At 43.2% G+C, this 21,713-nt stretch overlaps 1 protein-coding gene across 5 annotated transcripts in view; it reads right to left on the bottom strand.

Annotated features, from left to right (window-relative positions):
* TBC1D1 (TBC1 domain family member 1) overlaps nucleotides 1-21,713 on the bottom strand; it is a 135,068-nt gene that overhangs the window by 61,497 nt on the left and 51,858 nt on the right. For all 5 annotated transcript variants that reach the window (XR_011363930.1, XM_069977508.1, XM_069977504.1 and 2 more), the window contains 8 exons: nucleotides 21,192-21,281; nucleotides 20,138-20,242; nucleotides 15,406-15,538; nucleotides 14,397-14,488; nucleotides 7,914-8,024; nucleotides 7,267-7,392; nucleotides 4,828-4,917; nucleotides 873-1,147 (listed from right to left, as the gene is read on the bottom strand). Coding sequence is in view for 4 of the 5 variants with exons in the window: in XM_069977508.1 (XP_069833609.1) it covers nucleotides 873-1,147; nucleotides 4,828-4,917; nucleotides 7,267-7,392; nucleotides 7,914-8,024; nucleotides 14,397-14,488; nucleotides 15,406-15,538; nucleotides 20,138-20,242; nucleotides 21,192-21,281 (1,022 nt within the window). In the remaining variant the exon portion in view is untranslated. The remainder of the gene's footprint in view (nucleotides 1-872; nucleotides 1,148-4,827; nucleotides 4,918-7,266; nucleotides 7,393-7,913; nucleotides 8,025-14,396; nucleotides 14,489-15,405; nucleotides 15,539-20,137; nucleotides 20,243-21,191; nucleotides 21,282-21,713) is intronic.

Raw genomic sequence — 21,713 nt, 5'->3', positions numbered from 1 at the left:
ACTGACGCTTATCTTTCCTAAAACAAAAGGGGTCAGCCATGACTTTCCATCACACCCAGCCCCATCCCCTATATTGTCCAGGACAGCCCCATACACCTTAGATTGATGGCCAAATGTATTTTCTCTATCACCTCAGGGATCAATCGATTTCAGGAACTAACTCTTCAAAGCATTGACTCAGAATGGGTTAACTCCTTGCTACCAGCTACAATCTGACATTACACGTGCCACTTTTTGGAACAGTTTCAGCAGAGTGCCTCCATGCTGTGGATATCGTTATGTTTTAGCAACGTATACCATTATGAAACAACAACTCAAGTCCTGATTTATTGGTTTCCACCTGCACACATGCCACCAAGGGCACTCCAATGGCCACCAACCATGCCAATGTTTACCAGGCAGTGACCCAAGGGTCACTAAAGGCTAATAAGGCAGATATGATCATTGTAAACATAGTAAAACAACTTTGTGCCTTGTTTTCTCTTTTCTTCACGCTGTATACAGTAGTACATGCCTGAGCATGAGCAAGTAATGGATTATTTTGATTCCCCTTTTTAACCACCTAGTAATAACCCCAATATTTCTTAAACGTAATTTGCTTTTTAGAGCTACTTAAGAAAAATACCCAGAAACTGATTTTCCATTCAGTACTTAAAGTCTTGGCCATCTGTCTGGTTTCACCAGCTCAGCCTCTGAGGCTTTTAGGGACCAGATAAAGCAGGATTTTGCTATGCTGAAAGAAATTACATAGCACTAAATGGAAATAAACCACCACAGCATACATCTCAGCCTGGATTTCTTAAAAAGGTGTAGATCCTGATCTGAAGCAGAATGAAAGCATATGTAATACAACACAATTACACAGAACTCACTTTCGCTTGATCGGCGTCTCTGTGCTCACGGAGTGGTGTCGCATAAGCTTCCTCTGTGGAACAGATGGGGTTTTCTGCACAGGCTCTGGTAAATCCTGAGATGTGACAGGAAAATGACTCAAAGTGTTCGCTCGACGTCGGAATCCTTGATGAGATAATTCTCCAGGATACTCGGAGGGAGAGCCCTCTGTCACTGTCGGTAAGTCACCCATGGAGCCGTGTGTCTTCAGTGGCGTTTCCAGAGAAGCCGTTTCCACCTCACTTAAGGAAGGTTCCTAAATACACAATAGATATAAAAAAAAAAATGGTTTAGAAATATAAATGATCTAGGAGCAGTGGTCTCCAACCTGTGGCACTAAACCTTCTGAAAAAAAAACTACAACTCCCATTATACCTGACAACTAAATATATATATATGTAAAAACACCAACACAATCCTCCAATATGCCAACTCTAGGTAGGACCCAACCCAAAAAAATAATAAAAATGTACAATTATTTGCTATTCACAGTAATGACAATCTTTGATATGGCAAGGGAATCTACCACACCCCTAATGCACCATGGCTCAGGTGTGTGACACTGCTTTCACACTGGAATTTTAGAACTGCTCTATTAAAAAGAGGAGCCCAATCAATTTCCATGTGCATGGAACATTAGTAGGACACTATAGACTTGCAAAAATTCATGTAAAAAGCAGTAAAAAGTAACAAGTAATCATTATACTTGCACAACCTTAAAGGAAAAAACTATCAGCAGGTTTGTGCATGCAAACCTGCTGATAGTTCCCGGTGGCCGCTTACCTCCTCTTACTGGTGCCGGTTTTTTAAACCTTGTAAGTCTTGCCATTTTCACGATATTTAATCTTTTAAAATTATGCAAATTAATTTGTTAGCAGCACTGAGGGGGGCGTTCCACTGCACTGTTCGCCCCGCCCACTGGCTCAGATGCTCATGCCTACTGCTTATGCATATGCATAAGTAGGTGTGAGCATCTGGGCCATCAGCCGGACCCAACAGTGCAGAGGAACGCCCCCAGTGCTGCTAACAAATTATTTGCATAATTTTATCGGACTGAATTGTGGGAAAACTGGCCAAAGAGGAGGTAAGCAGCCACTGAGAACTATCAGCAGGTTCGTATGCACCTCAGCTATAAGCAGGTTTAAACTGTATGCACCTCAACATTTCTCTATAGAACAGATGTGGCAATCACCGACTTGATTCCTAAGGTGCACTATGCTATTGGCATAACATGCCATAAAAAGTGACAACTGTACAGGAGAGGAGACTTCAGTCAAAGGCCTGACTCCCTGCTGCTATACACTGAGTGGCTATGTATACTGCACTGTACACATTGCTACTCACAGAACATTTGCTGGGTCCAGTATATATGCATACAAGACTGTAGCCAGGGGCGTAGCTAAAGGCTGATGGGCCCTGGTGCAAAATTTTAGCTTGGGGCCCCCAGGCGCAGTCAAGGGAAAAAAACATTATATCCAATTACTCGGAGACGCCCCCTAATGTGCGACCGTGTCCTAATGAATTGTCCCTCTCATGTACCGTGCCACTGCCTTTACCTTTTGTATTGTGTCACTACCGCCAACATGAACTGCCAGCTGGACATGATGGTGCTATCGATCACTGTCATATATAGTACAATATCTATTCTTTATGGCATACTGTACTATAAGTGGCATGCTATATTACAGGCATGTCCAAACTTTTTTCGAAGAGTGCCAAATTTGATGAAGTGAACATGTGCGAGGGCCGACCATTTTACATGCTACATGCTATATGCTTTATAACACAGGCAGATAATAGCAAGCTGGATACCTGGGGGGCCGTAAACGTTCGGAACGCGGGCCGCAAATGGCCCTCCGGCCGGACTTTGGACATGCCTGCTATATTACAATGCTGTACTGTATGTACCATAGTATACTAATCAATATGTCACTTACTATACTTTATAACACTTTATAGACTCCACATAACATACGGTATACAGCATATACCAGGGATGGCAGGACCCAAGTCGCCGGAGCAGGGGGTGAGGGGTTTCCTATTGCATACCTAAGCAAATATACTGTTCAGGACTCTGGGAAAGCTGTATCCCACCTGTAATAATTCACAGTACAGCTCCAAACTTCTGAATGGTAGTTTATGACAACTGCATTGGAGTAAGGGGTTAACCACTGCATAACCATTCATAGTGTTCAGATGAGTCTTTGAAAGCTATGTGCCACCTTATATAATAACTTTTAGAACTAAATGTAGTGTACAACCTTTCACCCCAGAGTTGTGGTTAAACTACGATTCCCAGGATGCCCTGAAAGCTGCAGGAGTTGTAATTTCATGACAGCTGGGGAACAATAGTTTGCATATTGCATGCTGCCATACAGGATCCTGAGAAAGCTGGGTGACATTTCCAAAGTGCAGCACTCATCTGCAACTTTTCAGGCTCCTGAATGGTTCATGACAGCTAAGCTAAGCAGCAATGGTGCAGCAGTGAGAGGGTTAATTTGAATGAGAGGTTACATGAGCCGCTCATGTGCTTCTATCAGTAGCCTCAGCTCACAGTCTCCATGGGTATACACAGTGCAGGATCCACGCACCTACCCCCCCACCCTTTCATGTCTGTGCCTGGAGTGAAGGAGACTGGGACAAGGAGCGAGGAGGAGACCATCCCGGGACACTGGGGGGGGGGGGGGGGGACGTTCTGGAGCATTTGTGAGTGTATGGCTAGGACAGTGATGGCTAACCTTGACACTCCAGCTGTTGCAAAACTACAATTCCCATCATGCCTGAACAACCAAAGATATGTCTTTGGCTGCCCAAGCATGATGGGAGTTGAAGTTTTCCAACAGCTGGAGTGTCAAGGTTAGCCATCAGTGGGCTAGGAAGAGGCCTTCTTATCGTTATCACCACTGCCGGGGGAAATAATGTTAGTGGACCTACCAGGCTGAGCAGCCAGAGCACAAGTACTGGAGCTGCATTCACCACTCTGAGGATCCTCCGCTCAGCAGGCAGGGGGCGCAGAGAATAGAGCAGCCTACAGCTCTCCCAAACTAGCAGTCATGATGACAGCTGCTTTGGGAGAGTGAAAGAAAGTGGTGAAGGGGCCGCGGGCCCCCCCCCCAGTGTAGGGGCCCGGTCGCCATGGCGACCGTTGCCACCCCTATAGCTACGCCACTGACTGTAGCGAGTGGCAATGCACAGAGTGAATGGTGCGAGTGCAGTGTATGCAGTGAATGGTGCGAGTGCAGTGTATGCAGTGAATGGTGCGAGTGCAGTGTATGCAGTGAATGGTGCGAGTGCAGTGTATGCAGTGAATGGTGCGAGTGCAGTGTATGCAGTGAATGGTGCGAGTGCAATGTATGCAGTGAATGGTGCGAGTGCAGTGTATGCAGTGAATGGTGCGAGTGCAGTGTATGCAGTGAATGGTGCGAGTGCAGTGTATGCAGTGAATGGTGCGAGTGCAGTGTATGCAGTGAATGGTGCGAGTGCAGTGTATGCAGTGAATGGTGCGAGTGCAGTGTATGCAGTGAATGGTGCGAGTGCAGTGTATGCAGTGAATGGTGCGAGTGCAGTGTATGCAGTGAATGGTGCGAGTGCAGTGTATGCAGTGAATGGTGCGAGTGCAGTGTATGCAGTGAATGGTGCGAGTGCAGTGTATGCAGTGAATGGTGCGAGTGCAGTGTATGCAGTGAATGGTGCGAGTGCAGTGTATGCAGTGAATGGTGCGAGTGCAGTGTATGCAGTGAATGGTGCGAGTGCAGTGTATGCAGTGAATGGTGCGAAGTCCTGATAGGAGTAGTTGTTTCTGCAACAGCTGGGGAGACACAGGTTGGGGCGTACTATTTTACTGTAGAATGCCTAGACAAAAGATTTCTATACTATCCAAGTATTGTGTGCAATGAAGAGGAATTTAGTCTTTTAAAAGGAGTTTATAGAATTTACCTTACTACTACTACTTTCCAACAGAGTGCTCAATGAACTGTCATAGTCTATGCTCCCAGTGCTGTCCTGTTGAGAACGAATTTTAATACCCTGTAAAAAAAAAAAAAAAGAAGAAGTTAAATAGATTTCAAATGCCATACTTCACAATAAAAAAAAATATAATACTGGAAAAAACTAAACTAAACTCAAAAGAACATATAGTTGTTATAGTTACACAATTCTGTAGGTCTGAGGGGGTAATGTGCTTCCTGGGGGAGACCCCAAGCTAACACATGGAATCTTATAGCTCTATGCCAAAGAGAAAAAAAAGCTCTCTCTCTACCATGTATTCAAGGTAGAATTCATGGCAAGTCAATGCTTAACCCCTTCACTGGTCTCATTCATCATTTATTCATTCTCAACAGGGCTCATTCATATACAGCTGTTTGAGGGTTCTTGCCCTTCATCATAGATGGCACCAGGTTGCCAGATTTCTTGTTTGGGGAGGGGGGGGGGTACTTTACGCATTTCCTGTCCATTTGAAATGGGAAACGATAATATTCACAGCAAAAATAAAATCTTCAAAAGCCATAATTTTTTCCTTTTTGCTTTGTTAAATTGTGAAATATGTTCCCTATAAATCAATGTCCCTAGTTAGAACATAAGCTTTTCATTGTCAAACACCAGCTAAGAAGGCAATTACAAAATTAAAGCCATTGTGCTGACGGCATTAGGAGGCATTGAGTACTGGAAGAAATCAGATTTGATTCCCTGTTCAGTTTATTTTGGGTTTGGCATGCCCGTCCAGAACAGATGCCAGGATGCCACTTCGCCAAAATATTCTGCACCTCCCATTTTATACAACAGACTGGCAGAGAAATAAAACAGGACTGCAACAATTAGACTCCAATCTACGTAATCAGCCACTAATACACCAGAACAATAGAAATAAAACAATAGGATGTACAGGACTCTGGATTACACGTTCGTGAAAGATTATTTCATTAAGCAGCTACGTCAATGCAATTTATTAAGCTGTAGAACAAGGCAGGGCAGCACAAACCAAGGCCTGCTGCCAGCCCTTCATGCCAACCATATACATATTGAAGATTCAGTTTTCACTAAAGACCGAATTACACAGCACAAGACTAAGGGGAAAGTTAGCACTGACCTGTCAGCTTAGCGCTCGCTTCCCCTGTGCCTTGCTTGCTGCCTGTGCTATTACACACACACACAGACAGAAAGCAGGGAGCAGTGTGAGGGGCCACCTAAAGGATCCTTAGATCGTTTGGGCTGGCCACTGAAGTCAGTTGCAGTCTGCTGCCACAGCTTCTATTACATGGAGAAACATGCAGCAGACCGTCACTGCAAAAACTGGAATCTTTCGACATATTGAAAGATCACGAGTAGCCGCCATTGTGCTTGTAGGCTGATCGTGACGTTTCAACATGTCCTATTACACGAAACGATTATTGCCCTGAACACAGGTAATTGGCCAAGTAAGGAAGATTACCGTTTCGTGTAACAGGGCCTTAAGCCTAGTCTTCCTGTTCTGCCTGCGGAGATAAGGAGGGCACTCCTGAAAAGTGATCTGTACAGGAGTACATAGAAAGGCAACACCTGTATGTAAATAACAGAAGATTTACCACCATTCACAATAGCTGAGGAATGACGCTCCCAATTATGTGAATCGTGTCTGGGCCAATGTCCTTGGCGCTTGCCATAAAGCATCTAAGTGCTGTTAAAACAGCTCAGGCAAGATGGCTGCCTCCATAATAATGTACAAAAATATGAAGAAAAATTTATAATAATAATAACAATTATTATTATTATTTGGTGACAAAAAAGTCTATGCAACACATTCACTTGCAATGATATTTATTTTAGTTGTTACTTGGCTTTTCACCCAGTATGTGAAATCTACTGCGGATATTTCCAGGTGACATACTACAGTACACCAGGGTTGTGTTTTTGCTGGCTCCTAACTTTTCCAGGCCAGTGGCTTCCTTCCGTGCTCTCTTTGTAATTCCACTGTGGAAAAAGGTCACCTCTGTTTTCCTTATAAACCAATGTAGAAATCTCCTCCAAACATTGTGAAGTTCTATATAAACACTTATCACAGAAAAGGCAGCAGAAATAAACTAGACTACTTTCCCTGCGTAATGCTGACACATTTCTCCTCACCGTTTATTTCTCCTCAATGTTTCCAAGACACCCACAAAATCATAGTAACTTTACATGTGCATATTCACTGTATACTGTTTTAGTAGCAGTAATCAAGCGGCAGTAAGTCCCTCGTCATACAGTATTTATCTGCTCAGCTCCCTTTCTAAAGGGTATAAACCTTGAAGGCCCCTACCACTAAAAAAACTGACAAAACAGTGCCCCTTCATAAAAAAAGAGCACCAGAGACAGAGAGACAGAAAGAGAGATTTTGAATGTATGGAATAGAGTGCTTACCCTTGATAAAATACTTTCTAAGGATTCGGTTAAAGATCTCTTTGCTTTGCTTTTGAACAAGTCCAGTCTGAAGCGGTGAGCGCTGCTCTGCAGCTCATTCAGAGGGTTGCTGGAAAGTTGAGAGACCTGTAAACGGGAAATAAATGTAGTTTCTGATTCAGTACTTAAACATCCTTTAAAACAGATCAAAGGGTTACTCTGGAAACAAAATTGTTTAAATCAACTAGTGGTGTCAGAAAGTATACAGATTTGTAAATTATTTCTATTAAAAAATCTCAAGTCTTTTAGTATTTATCAGCTGCTGTATGTTCTACAGGAAGTGGTGTATTCTTCCCAGTCTGACACAGTGCTCTCTGCTGCCATCTCTGTCAGTGTCTGGAACTGTGCAGAGAAGTAGCAAATCCCACTGAAACCTCTTCTGCTCTGGACAGTTCCTGTCAGGGACAGAGGTGGCAGCAGAGAACACTGTTTTAGACTGAAAAGAATACACCACTTCCTGTAGGACATGCAGCAGCTAATAAGTATTGGAAGGTTTGAGTTTTTTTTATACAATTTTTATACAATTAATTTACAAATTTGTATAACTTTCTGACACCAGTTAATTTGAAAGCATTTTTATTTTCTTTGCAGTACCCTTTTAAGATTACCTGCTTTGGTTCCACACAGTGGACATGATCACGCTGTTTCTCTTCATAGAGACACCTCAGCTGGGAAATAATAAGTTCATTCTCTCTCTGTTCACTTCGAGGTCGGATTTTCTGAGACAAAAGAAAGAAAAGGCTACTCAAATTACAAGTATAGCAACAAGCTATTCACCATGTCATACTAGAGGACAAACGCCAATTGTAGTTATTTATTTTCACTTGCATCCTGAAGCTGCAGAAAATCCTCACTTCCTGGCCCACTATCATCACTCCTCTGTCCTCCCCCTCCCTTCTGAGACCAAAGTCACATGATCTGTCTCTTCTGTTGCCAGGCAAACTTTAACACCTAATCTGTAACCCTGCCCACGGCTGACACTACACTAATCAGTGAGCACCTGGCCAAGGGGTGGGGAAATAGAACAACAGCCTCCTGAGCAGTAGAGGGGAAAGGAAAAGCAGTTGTTTTAGCTCTCTTTCTAATCTATCTACGTGGATGAAATGATGGATGTATACATTTTGTTTACAGTGTAAAGCAGAAACAGATTGAGCAGATTGATGGGTAGATACTACAAGATGAGGTGGATACTTGGCAGTTGGCTCTGAGGTGCAATGCATGCTAGGAGATGTAGTTTCACCTAGGATATGAGTCCACCTTATCGTGGTGAGGCAGTTTACGCTGTTTGCAAATAGTAACCAAGAGACTAATTATTTTTGTGGCAGTTGGGGGGGCTGCTTTTAACTATTCTCATGTCTGTGGTGGGTCTGTATCTTGCTGTTGCGGTGAGCTGTTGCATTTTTCTGTGTTTTTGTGTGTTTCCCAGACAGCGCCATCTTGGTTATAGACCAACTTTTAGAAAACGTGTAACTCAAGAACGGCAGCAGCTAGAAAAACGGGAGATCAAAATACACAGGAGGACTTAGTGAGTAAGAAAAGCTAGGTTCGGAAGCATTTCATTTTTCAGCTCATGGATGGAATACTTCTTCAACGGGGTTATCCATGTTCCACAAACTATGATTTTCCAGAATCAGTGCTACACCTGTCCTTTGGTTGTGTGTGGTGTTACAACTTGGCACCACTGAAGGGAACAAAGTGAAGTTGTTATATCGCACAAAACCTAAGGACAGGTATGGTACTGTTCTTTGGAAGAAAACAGCCATATTTTCCAATTCTTAATAACCCTTTAAAAGAGCTATTTACATCTGGACACTCATGGCATACATCCAGAAGATTTTATACATGTCTTACAGAAGCTGGTCCCACCTCTGGGACACAGTAGTGTTGCTGAACTACAGCGATGGACTATTTCTGCTCCCCTGAGAAAGTCTGTGCATCACAATTCATTAAACATCTGGGTGTATCCAGCTACTGCTCCAGTTTGCAGTCACTCAAACAAGCAGGTGCAGAGGTGTCATCCTGTACTGTGAGGGATCCAGGATACATCGCTGTGCTTGAGAAAGACCATTTCCTGCAGCTTGCCGCCATTACAGAAATTGTGTATAAACGACTTTCCTACTCAGTGGCATACCTAAGAGACTGAGCTATAGTACACTGGCCTAACCATGAGACCAAGCTTTGGCTGCCTAGGCATAATGGGAATTGTAGTATTGCAACAGCTAGAGGGTTGGAAGTTCCCCATCTCTGGTTTACATGATGCAGATTTCCTTGTTTGAAATCCCCAGCATATACAATATCAGTAATATAAGTCACATACATAGGGGAAAGTATAGGTCATAAGAAGCTATGGAGAATCCAACATATCAGTCACGGGTCCTATGGCCACAAAAGCCACAATAGCAGTTTGTGAAATTAAAGGGGGTCAGCCAAAAAAAAAAAAAAAAAAAAAATTAATATTTTATTATTATTAATTATTATTTCAAATGAACTGGTGCCAGAAAGTGCCAGAATTTTGTAATTAACTTCTTTTACAAAATCGCAAATCTTCCAGTACTTATCAGCTACTGTATGTCCTGCAGGAAGTGGTATTCTTTCCAGTGTAGAGAGCAGAAGAGGTTTTCTATAGGGATTTATTACTGCTTTGGACAGTACCTGTCACAGACAAAGGTGGCAGCAGAGAGCACTGTGTCAGACTGGAAAGAATACACAATTTCCTACAGGACATACAGCAGCTGATAAGTACAGGATTTTTTTTTTTTTATAGAAGTCAGTCTCTGGCACCAGTTAATTTTTTTTTTTTTTTTTGCTGAAATACCTCTTTAGGGTGCGTTCACACCTACAGGATCTGCAGCAGATTTGATGCTGTGTTCAGTTATTTAAATGAAATCTGCTGCAGAAAATCAGCTGCAGATCCTGTAGGTGTGAACGCACCATTAACTTTAGTTTTCAGGAACAAGTTAGGCCACTCTAGTGATTTACATAGTAGCTGTACAAGAACTTCCTGAGTTTATGCTCATGAGTAATAGGGGATTGTGTCTCAGCATGTAACTTAACAGGAAGAATTACAGTTTGTAAGGGGAGAAAAGGAATCTTCAGATGATACCTAAAAATTACCAAGAAACAGCTACAGGATTAGTGCTCAAACTGAAACTGGGCAAAATAATTTTGATGCATTATTGGCCACACTGTCCACCAGATGGCACCACACTAGCAAACACCACAATAAGCCAACATCTCAGAGAGAAGTAGGATTCTAAGAAAGGAAGGATTTATAAAAAAAAAAAAAAAGGAATTTCCGCCTGTAAATCGCTATAATCTGCTATTACAGTTGCACCTACAGGGCCTAAATACTTATAATCATGCCATGGAAAGTGTTATTCACCAGGCATCTACTTTCTATCCTATAATTAAGCAACTGAACAACTGGTATGGATTTGGTGCTGTCCTGGTGAGCGTCGCATCGCTTTTCCGCTCCTTGAAGACTGGTGCTATTACTAAACAATACGTATTCACTTAGCTGCAGCTACTGCACAAACTCCTGAGAAGGCATGGCGGACAGGACACATGACAGTGACATCTCTCAGAGGCTTATCACATGTACCAGCAGTAGTTTTCACTGTTCACGGATTTTTCAGAACATTCTGATATGGTAATGATGTACTTCTAGTCTACACATGATGGCAGTGTGCTAACGCACAGTATTAAGTGGCCCATTAATACTAGATACAGGATTAAGGTGTCTTTAGCCGCCATCAGGAAGCATTTCCAGTATACTAAGCAAACATCAATGTAGATCCTACACATCCACAAGGTTAGAACCAGGGCAAGGACTTTCACAGAAATCATGTTCTCACCAAGGTTTGAGGTTAGTCTTTAGGGGTCAGTCATCTGCAAATCCCAAGGATCTCATATGAGAACAATTTAATAGCATTAGATCATGTGTACAAAGTCCATAGGTCCTTCAACATTACTGATAAGAGATGTAGAGCTTCCTGATCTCTAATGATGCAGAACAATCCCAGCAGGCATCATATTACAGACAGGAGGAATACGCTCCATGCTTTTCCCTTCAAGTGTTCAGACTATGACCTGATGCAAGTTCTTGAATAATATTTAGTGCAATAAGTGTCCATGAAAACTCGATGCTGCATGTAACATATTCCTGTGTGGCCTTTATTTTGGTGGGATTTCATACGTTTATAATATCATATAATATCATGATTAGTGATAAGCAACCGTGCCAAACTGTTTAGGTTCTCCAAACCCAAGCGTTCGGCATTTGACTCTCATCGTTTAAAGAAGTTGGATGCTGCCCTAGGGCTGCCAGGAAAACATGGATACAGCCTATACGGTATCCATGTTTGTCAAGACTCCCTAGGGCGGCATTCAACTTCTCCAGCCACTGGGGGTCAAATGTTGAGTGTTTGTGTATGAAGGACGTTGCTGAACCCAAACAGTTCATCATGTTCGTTCAATACTAATCATGATTAAAGGGGTTGTCCAGCGAAAATCTTTTTCTTTCAAATCAACTGATATCAGAAAGTTATATAGATTTGTAATTTGCTTCTATAAAAAAATCTTAAGTCTTCCCATACTTATTAGCTGCTGTATGTACGACAGGAAATGTTGTTTTATTTTCAGTCTGACATCTCTGGCCGAGACTGGAGTTCTGCCCGGTTATATATGAATCCCCATAGAAAACCTCTCCTGCTCTGGACAGTTCGTATCTCGGCCAGAGATGTCAGCAGAGAGCACTGTGTCAGACTGAAAATAAAACATTTCCTGCATGACATACAGCAGCTAATAAGTATGGGAAGACTTGAGATTTTTTAATAGAAGTAAATGACAAATGTATTTAACTTTCTGACACCAGTTGATTTGAAAGAAAAAGATTTTCACTGGACATCCCCTTAAAATTCATGAATTGCAAAAAGAAAAAAAAAAAAAAAAAAAAAACACGACCTACATACCCTCCACTTCTAACTATTATCAGGGTTTTTCCAGCAATTTCAAGTGATATGTCACTACAGACACTGGCCAATAGTTTGCAAAACAGAGACAGTAATGACAGTACAGACTATGCCTACATTGCATTCTTACTAAGATAGTAGCGTCCATAGCGAGAGTGAATAACCATTCACCCTGCAGCCGAGCAAAAGACTTTTGGCTTTATTACTCCACCAAAGCCAAAAGCCAAAAGTCTTTTGCGCAGCTGAAAGGAGAATAGTTATTCACTCTCACTATGGACGCTACTATCTTAGTTAGAATGCGATGTAGGTATAGTCTCCTTTAATGGTCCAACTATAGGTGCTGGCCACAATCACTGAGTGTGCAAGTCAACCGCAGGCTGGTACCACTGTGTGCAAGAGTCACCCTAAAATAGAGCTCGACATTTTCTGGGGGGGGGGGGTTAGGGTTGGGGAGGACCTACTAGAAGTAACATACCAAAAAGGGCACAAAGTACAGATTAAAGGGGTTATCCAGCGCTAAAAAAACATGGCCACTTTTGCACCACTCTTGTCTCCATTGACAGGTGTGGTTTGCAATTAGGCTCCATTTACTTCAATGGAACAGAGTTTCAAACCCCACCCAATCTGGAGACATAAGTGGTGCAAAAGTGGCCATGTTTTTGTAGCACTGCATAACCCCTTTAAAGCTTTGGCTGTCCAGGCATGATGGGAGTTGTAGTTTTTCAACAGCTGGAGGGCCAAGGTTCCCTACCCCTGTCCTAAACGCATTAATTTTTAAAGGGGTAGTGCGGCGCTAAGAAATTATTCACAAAATAACACACATTACAAAGTTATACAACTTTGTAATGTATGTTTTGTATGTGAATGGCCCCCTTCCAGTGTTCCCTGACTCCCACCCGTGTACCCGGAAGTGTAGTGCAGTATACATACCTGATCCGTGTTGACCGACACAGTCTGTAATCTTGTCAGAGATGTCATCTTCGGGAGGGCGGCCGGCCCCCCTCTGCCGCGTCATCAGCTGCTCAGCCGCGATTGGCTTAGCATAACTGTGCTCAGACAATCGCGGCTGAGCACAGTTATGACGCGGCAGAGGGGAGCCGGCATGAGGGAAGGCAGAAGCGGGTCAGCCGTCCTCCCAAAGATGACGTCTCTGACAAGATTACAGACGGGGTCGGTCGACACGGATCAGGTATGTATACTGCACTACATTTCTGGGTACACGCGTGGGGAACACGGGAAGGGGGCCATTCACAAAGTTGTATAACTTTGTAACGTGTGTTATTTTGTAAATTTCTTAGTGCCGTACTACCCCTTTAACTCTACAATGAAATATTTACTGATGACAGAAAACTACCATACGGTACCGCTACCGCCACCACCACCACACATTGATGTGGTATTTTATGTAAATTATAACTATAATTACCCAGCACGCTTACCAAACATCCCCCTGTACCCTCCTCTATTAGACCGTATTCTTACTTTTATGATGTCCCACGCTGTATGTAAATGCCGGGCAAGTAGTCACGGTGGGCGGTCCTGGGCGGATCTAGTCACGGTCCTGGGCTGTGGAATAGCTGTAATCACGCCCAGAGGGGCGTGATTGAAAGACCTGCGTTCTGCCGGCGTCACCGGGGGCCCTGCATTACACGTCGGGGGGCAGCGACGTCTTTAGCATGCCGCACATGCGCCGTACGGCAGGAGAAGATTCTGACGCATTGCGCATTCGCGGCATCCTGAAGAAATCGACATGCCACCGACGTGAAACGCAGGCCCAGGGTGACGTCGGCAGAACGCAGGTCTTTCAATCACGCCCCTCTGGGCGGGATTACAGCTATTCCACCGCCCAGGACCGTGACTAGATCCGCCTAGAACCGCCCACCGTGACTATTTGCCTGGCATTTACATACAGCGCGGGACATCATAAAAGTAAGAATATGATCTAATAGAGGGGGGCACGGAGGGTACAGGGGGATGTTTGGGAAGCGTGCTGGGTGATGTGCCAGCACGTTTCCTTATCATTAGGGTGATTTTCTGCGTGATTGGTTCCCTTTAACATGGAGAGAAGATAAAATACTCAGTACAAGAAGAAAGTTATATAGCAATGACTTACAGGCTTACCTGTACTTCCTCAAACACAGAGGCCTGCTCATCATTGTTTAATGTGGTGATGTGTTTTTGTAACTCAAGTTTGGTTTTTGATGGAGGAAGACCTGTGGAAGGAAATCAGGTTGTCATTAGAGATGCACAAACCTCAACACAAACTCTCGGCATTGGATTACTGGTGGCTGAAAAAGTTGGATGCGGCCAAAGGGACTCCTGGGAAGTAGAGGGTTGGGACGAACCTGAGCATGTTCTCTAGCAGTCATGTATACATGTGTTATATGTTGGCATTTAGGCGATTTGTCAGTACCAAGTTGAGCTACATTCCAGAAATACATACTGCAAGTGACAATATAGAATAGTATAAAGTATTTCATTTCAGGTATCGACACGTGCAAAATTACAAAACAAATCAAGTCTGAACAGATCTAGAACAGAGCTGATACATGTAAGAAAAAAAAAAAATAAACATCATATGATAGGACTATGGAAACATACTCAACATGCTTTACACAAAACTGACAGAATTCTGTTCTGGATTGGGAATGTATAAGGAACCATAATTAGCATGATTGTAAAAGGGGGCATAATTTCCTCTCTTATTGTTAGTAGGAAACACTTAGGGCCATTTTACACAGCCCAATCCGGATAAGCAATCGATGACCTACAGCGGCCCCTTGCTTATTTGTTTTGAATAGAGCCATGGGTCGGCACATGACCTGCGGTTTTATTCGTTCTCTATGGAGCCACTGGAAAAAGCAGAGTGCTGTACCCCTTTAATAAAAAATAGAAAAAAAATAGAAAGCCACAACAAAGAGGACAGAAAGGGTACTGGAATTGGAGGCTACCAAGATACCCAAGACCGAGCTAAAAGTGTTCAAAGCTGCTGTGACTGGGATGGAAGAGACTGTTACCCGACAAGTAACAGGTTTGCTGGTGGCAAAGAGAAACTGAAGCGATGTTATAAGCCAAACATCAATCACAGCCAGAAAAACTACTTTTCACTAATCCAAAACAACTACCTTACCTTCTATTTTCTCACAGAGTTTGTGCATGCATTGCATGGGGCATCCGTCACACAGAGGCATATGAGTCTTTGTATTCTGCTGCACAGCAGCTACACTAAAAGCCTGCCTCAGGGTCAACATGATCTCGTCCACCTGCAACAACACAATAGCTTACATCAAAAGGGACAAAAAGAAAATCCAAAAGAAACTGTATTGCACACTAACACTCTATGGCCGCAATGTGGGTGCATGGTCTTAAATGGACCAAGTTTTCTATTACTGATCAGATACAAAAAAAATTTCTTTTTATCTAATCTGTTTCTATTTTCTGATTGTAATTTTTTTTTTTTTATTTCATAATGTGTACATTGTAATGGGGGCTGCCATCTTGCCTGGGCTGTTTTAACAGCATTTAAGGCACTATTAAACAAAGCAACAGGTCGACGCTCGCTTGCTCTCCACATCGCCCCATGTAATAGGGGCTTTAGCGACATGCTTTACAGCAAGCCTCATGGGCATAGACGACAATAGACCGTCTGCCCCCATGAGACGAATGTAAAAAACATTACTTAGCATGCTCTGTGACCTTTGAAGAGGTAATTCCACAGGGAGCTGCTATTGTCTCCTCTATTTACTGGTGTCTCAAGTTGCTGCAATGCTGTAGAGATCGCTTTACGGCAGCCTCCTCATATAGCCAGACACAGAACAGGAAGGCTCAGCTTTATTTTAGCCCCAGTGGAGAGAATTAAAACTGCAAGATATCAGGATTATTTTATAATATAGATAGAAAAAACATTATGTTATTTTCTTATCTTTACACATACCCTTTAAAGCGACTCTGTACCCACAATCTGATCCCCCCCCCCTCCCCCCAAACCACTTGTACCTTCAGATAGCTGCTTTTAATCCAAGATCTGTCCTGGGGTCCGTTCGGCAGGTGATGCAGTTATTGTCCTAAAAAAAGAACTTTTAAACCTGTAGCCCTGAGCCAAACGTCCGTGACCTAGAGCAGTGATTTTCAACCTTTTTTGAGCCGCGGCACTTTTTATACTTAAAAAATCCCAGGGCACACCACCAACCAAAATGGCACAAAATGACACTAAAACAGTACATATTATACATATAGTTACTAATCTAGATTCTAAATGTATTTATACTCACTCAGTGTGAAACCTGGGCCTGTTTTCTTCTCCCCCCCCTGTGCTTCTCTCCTGTGCTTCTCTCCACCATACTTCTCCCCCCTGCTTCTCTCCACCATACTTCTCCCCCCTGCTTATCTCCACCATGCTTCTCTCCTGTGCTTCTCTCCAGCGTGCTTCTCTCATGTGCTTCTCTCATGTGCTTCTCTCCACCATACTTCTCTCCCCCCCTGCTTCTCTACACCAAACTTCTCTCCTCCCTGCTTCTCTCCACTGTTTCTCTCCCCCATCCCCATGTTTCTCTCCCCCCCTGCTTCTCTCCCCTGTTTCTCCCCCATCCCCAGGTTTCTCTCCCCCATTGTTTTCTCCTGTTTCACAGGGGCACCATAGTTTGGGGAACTTTCCCCACGGCACACCTGACCATGTGGCACGGCACACTAGTGTGCCACGGCACACTGGTTGAAAATCACTGACCTCGAGTATCTGTGCTCTAAATTTGCACCACCCCTCAATCCCTCCTCCCCACCCTCTTCATCATTAGGAATGTCACTGGCAGAATGTTTCCTATTCCTCTGCAGTGAAAACTGCACAGGTGCCTTAATGATCCAGCCCATGTGCCGTGCTGACACAGCTGATGAATAGGAGAAAATCTGCCTGGGGCATTCCTAATGATGAAGAGGACGGGGAGGAGGGACAGAGAAGGTGTGTCAGCCTAATGCATACACACTTTAGGCCACGCCAGTTTGGAACAGGGCTGCAAGTTGAAAAGTAGTTTTTTAGGATAATAACTGCATCACCTGCCAAACAGACCCCATGACAGATCTTGGATTAAAAGCAGCTATCTGAAGGTACAAGTCCAGCGAAAAATTTTATTAAAAGTATTGTATTGCCCCCCAAAAGTTATACAAATTACCAATATACACTTATTACGGGAAAAGCTTATAAAGTGCTTTTTTTCCCTGCACTTACTACTGCATCAAGGCTTCACTTCCTGGATGGTGACGTCATGTCCCAACTCCCAGAGCTGTGCAGGCTGTGGCTGCCGGAGAGGATGATGGCAGAGGGATGCTCATTGTCCCTCCAGTGCCCTGTGTCCCTCAGTGTCCCCCTGCCATCATCCTCTCCAGCAGCCACAGCCCGCACAACTCTGAGAGTCGGGTGGTGACATCACTATGTTATCCAGGAAGTGAAGCCTTGATGCAGTAGTAAGTGCAGGGAAAAAAAGCACTTTCTGGGTATATTCACACGAACGGGCTCGCAGCGAGATTCTCGCTGCGAGCCCGGCAGGTCCTGGCAGTTCCCATACACTACATACTTGCTGCGGTCTAAACCACCGCAGCGAGTATGTAATTCTGCCGCCCTTAACCCCTTCTGCTCCCGGCCGGCTCCCCCGCTGTAAGCATACTTTACCTGTCCTTGCTGCACGGGGTCCCGGCGTCCTGCTCTCTCGTCCGGCCAATTAGTGTGTTGCCCAGCCTCAGCCACTGTTTGGCCGGACGAGAGAGCAGGACGCCGGACCCGTGCAGCAAGGACAGGTAAAGTATGCTTACAGCGGGGGAGCCGGCCGGGAGCAGAAGGGGTTAAGGGCGGCAGAATTACATACTCGCTGCGGTCGTTTAGACCGCAGCAAGTATGTAGTGTATGGGAACTGCCAGGACCTGCCGGACTCGCAGCGAGAATCTCGCTGCGAGCCCGTTCGTGTGAATATACCCTATAAGCTTTTTCCCGTAATAAGTGTATATTGGTGATTTGTATAACTTTTGGGGGGCAATACAATACTTTAATAAAAATTGTCGTCAGACTTCTCCTTTAAGAATGGTAAATTATTGTAACATCAAATTGAGTATTTACTCTATAGAGAAAGGATAACAGAATTTAGGACCCTTGGTATGAGACTTAGAGAAGGTTGGGCAGGTGTTTATCTTTAACATCTTTTATATGAGCAGAATGTACCCTGAGAAGGACTAAACCTTGACTAAGGCCTTGGGTTATATCAGGAATGTGCATCTGACTATTAGGAAAAAAAATTTATTTGGACAACATAGTAAAGGCAAGTATGGTTATAAAAAAGTGGAATTAAATTTAGCTCGACTATATAGTGGAGAACCTACTGCAAACAGGTCATTCCAGGAGGAAGAGTTCCAACAATATGCATATTAGCTTTTCTCCAGAAAGAAGAGAGTTTGCATCACTGCAAGTCCATGCTTGACCCCTTTAAAAGGTTTCTTTTAATGCCATATAGAGATGCAGGTCACATCAGGGGACCGGGCTTGTACACATGGCAGCACATAGCGACAGACACCCTTTAAGAGTTTTAAAGCATGACTAGGGATTATTTACCAAGAGAAAAACCCCTACAAAAGAATGAGAATGTGTCCCAACCAAAGACAAACATTACCCTCTCTGTACTGGTAAAGGACAAGAACCTCTGGTCTGTAGCTGTATACAGATGGGTAACTCTTCCTTGTAGAGCAGATTCTGTCTTGGCTAATAATTCTCTGTCATGTTTTAAGACTCTGCAAATTCTTTACTTTTTTTTTATTTTATTTTTTAAGTAATGCTACCTCCACTTGGTGGCACTAAAGAGCAAGCCCACTTTCTTCTGGAGGACAGCTACTTTGCATATTATTTCCCAGTTCAGCACTACATAGTCTAAGGGCCCTATTACACGGGACGATTATCGTGTGAAAAATCGTTAAATCGTTCGAATTTAAACGATAATTGTTCTGTTTAATTGCAGGCAACGATCGAAAAATCGTTTATATGTTGTTGATCGTTGATTTAGATCTGAACCTAAAATTTTTGGTAATCATTCGCTGTACTTCCACATTCATTCGCTCAAGTTCCGCATTTTTTCACTAATCGTTCAGTGTAATTGCACATTGTTCATTGCTTTGCTGGGATCAGAAGGAGTAAATGATCTTAGTAACGATCCCAATAACGACCATAGTAACGATCGTAACTAACGGTTATCATTCTGTGTAATATGGGGAACAATTTCAGGTTAACTATAAACAATCTCGTTTGCGATTGTTTATCGTTAATAGTTAAAAATCGCTCAGTGTAATAGGACCCTGAGACTCTACACACCTGTTTGGCACTCCACAATGAGAAAGAAAGTTTGATGTCAGTGTAAAGCTTGTCTTTCCACATAATAGTCCTGATTTAAAAGTTTTCTTCAACCTTCACTTATAAAGAATCATGTGGACTTCATGTAACCTATTAGAAAGACAACTTAAAGTGTACCTATCATACATTAAACTTCTAATGTCTCATGGCCATATGTTATAAGAATTAGTCGGGGTCCAGGTGCTGAGCCTTCCATGAATTAGGAAGCTATATTGGGTCCGGTGTGCTGCCCCTTCATATTAGCAATCAGTAGTGATGTCAGCACCCAGACCCAATGTATATGTCTGACGTATGTTTACACAGAAAGCCTCTGTATTACAGGAGAATATGCTATTCAGTACAGTTAAAAAAATAAAAAGGGATTTTGATGCATACAAACTGAACATAGGTAAAAGGGGCACTGTTTTGCCTAGTTTACATGGTCTACGTTTAGAAAAACAAGGATTACTTAAAATTATAGGCGTAGAAAGAATGATGTACTTACCAGTGCTTCATTTGTACATCGAAAGACATAGCAGACGAAGTGGCAGCCTCCAGCGTGTAAAGGCTCCCTGCAGATGAAACCAAAGTGATCGACGTGCTGGATTCCCTAAAAACAAAAACAGTAATGTTCATTTTTGTGATGGAACATAAAAACAACTAGCCTAAAGTGAGACATCAAAACCCAAGGTTTACTAAAAGGGGTATCCTGGGGACTGAAGTTTTTTGTCTATCACTTAAAAAAACTTCTGAAATTTGCATCGGTTGGGGTCGGAGTAGTGAAACCCTCGCCAATCCCTAGAATGAAGGAGCAGACACGATCAGCAGCCCAGGCTCTGCCCCTTCTTCTCTGCTATAAACTTGTAATATGAGCATATTATCTGCGTTATAATGGGAGCCTATGGAACTTCTGGTAGACAGAATTGCCGGAAGTTTCATAGGCTCCCATTATAATGCAGATCGCTCGTATTACAAGTTGAGCAGAGAAGAAGGGGCAGAGTGTGCACTACTGAGCATGTTGGAGCAGCCGCACCTCTACCGATGCAAACTTCTGACATGTACACTTTAAGAAAGTTATATTACTTTGCAGTATAACTGTATTCAGAAAAATGGATTGCTTTTTATTTACATATATACTTCTGTTGACTGGCAGCAGTAAGGAGCTACGAGGACCCCCTGCTGCTACCAATGTTAGGCTCAGGAACTGCAGGCCTTAGAGCCCTGCAGTTCCTGATACACTGTTCAAGCACTGCCTAATGATGCCTCCCGCCCCCCGGTGTATTGTAAATTCTTACATAGAGTACAGGGGGGGGGGGGGGGTTAGGTTGCCCAATGTAGTCGGAGTCCGTCAGTCTCTGCACAGGGAGCAGTGAGATTAACCAATCACAGCTTGCTGAGCCAGACAGTGTAGGGGCACACCACTAACTGGTAACACCTATTTGACTACCTGGAATATTATATTCCTTTTAGAAATATGTGGCTAAAATTGTTATTTGTTGGGGAATGTGTAGTAAACCACTCAGGTCAGAAGAGGCAACAGGTACTCTTTAAAGACTAACCTGAGAACAAAAGGAGATTTCTTTAAAGCTCTTTTCTATAACAATTTTCTTTGTATCAGGGCTGATTAGGTAAACCTCCGACTGACCAATCTGCAAGAAACACAGTTAAAGCTTATGATAACATCATATCAGTCTAGAATCCATAAAACGATTATAAAAATCAGGTCAATGCAACCTAAAATTATTTTTTTTGTACTGGTAATGATGGCCTGTAGTCATTCTGTAGAGGACAACTGTCCGCCCTAGAGTCCAGTCCCAGGGTTAAGGCCCTATTCCACCAACAGATCTGACGACAGATTATCTGCCAAAGATTTGAAGCCAAACCCAGGAACAGACTATAGACAGAGAGGTCATAGAGAAAAGACTGGATTTCTCCTCTTTTCAAATCCATTCCTGGGTTTGGCTTCAAATCTTTGGCAGATAATCTGTCGTCAGATCTGTTGGTGGAATAGGGCCTTTAACCATCAGACAAAATAATAATAACATACTATTACTGCAACATTTGGCTGCATGGTCCCATGT

Source organism: Dendropsophus ebraccatus, chromosome 7 (genome assembly GCF_027789765.1).
Source record: "Dendropsophus ebraccatus isolate aDenEbr1 chromosome 7, aDenEbr1.pat, whole genome shotgun sequence".
Lineage (NCBI taxonomy): Eukaryota > Metazoa > Chordata > Amphibia > Anura > Hylidae > Dendropsophus > Dendropsophus ebraccatus.
Note: the sequence above shows the minus strand (reverse complement) of the source record. Positions and strands in the feature narration are given on the sequence as shown.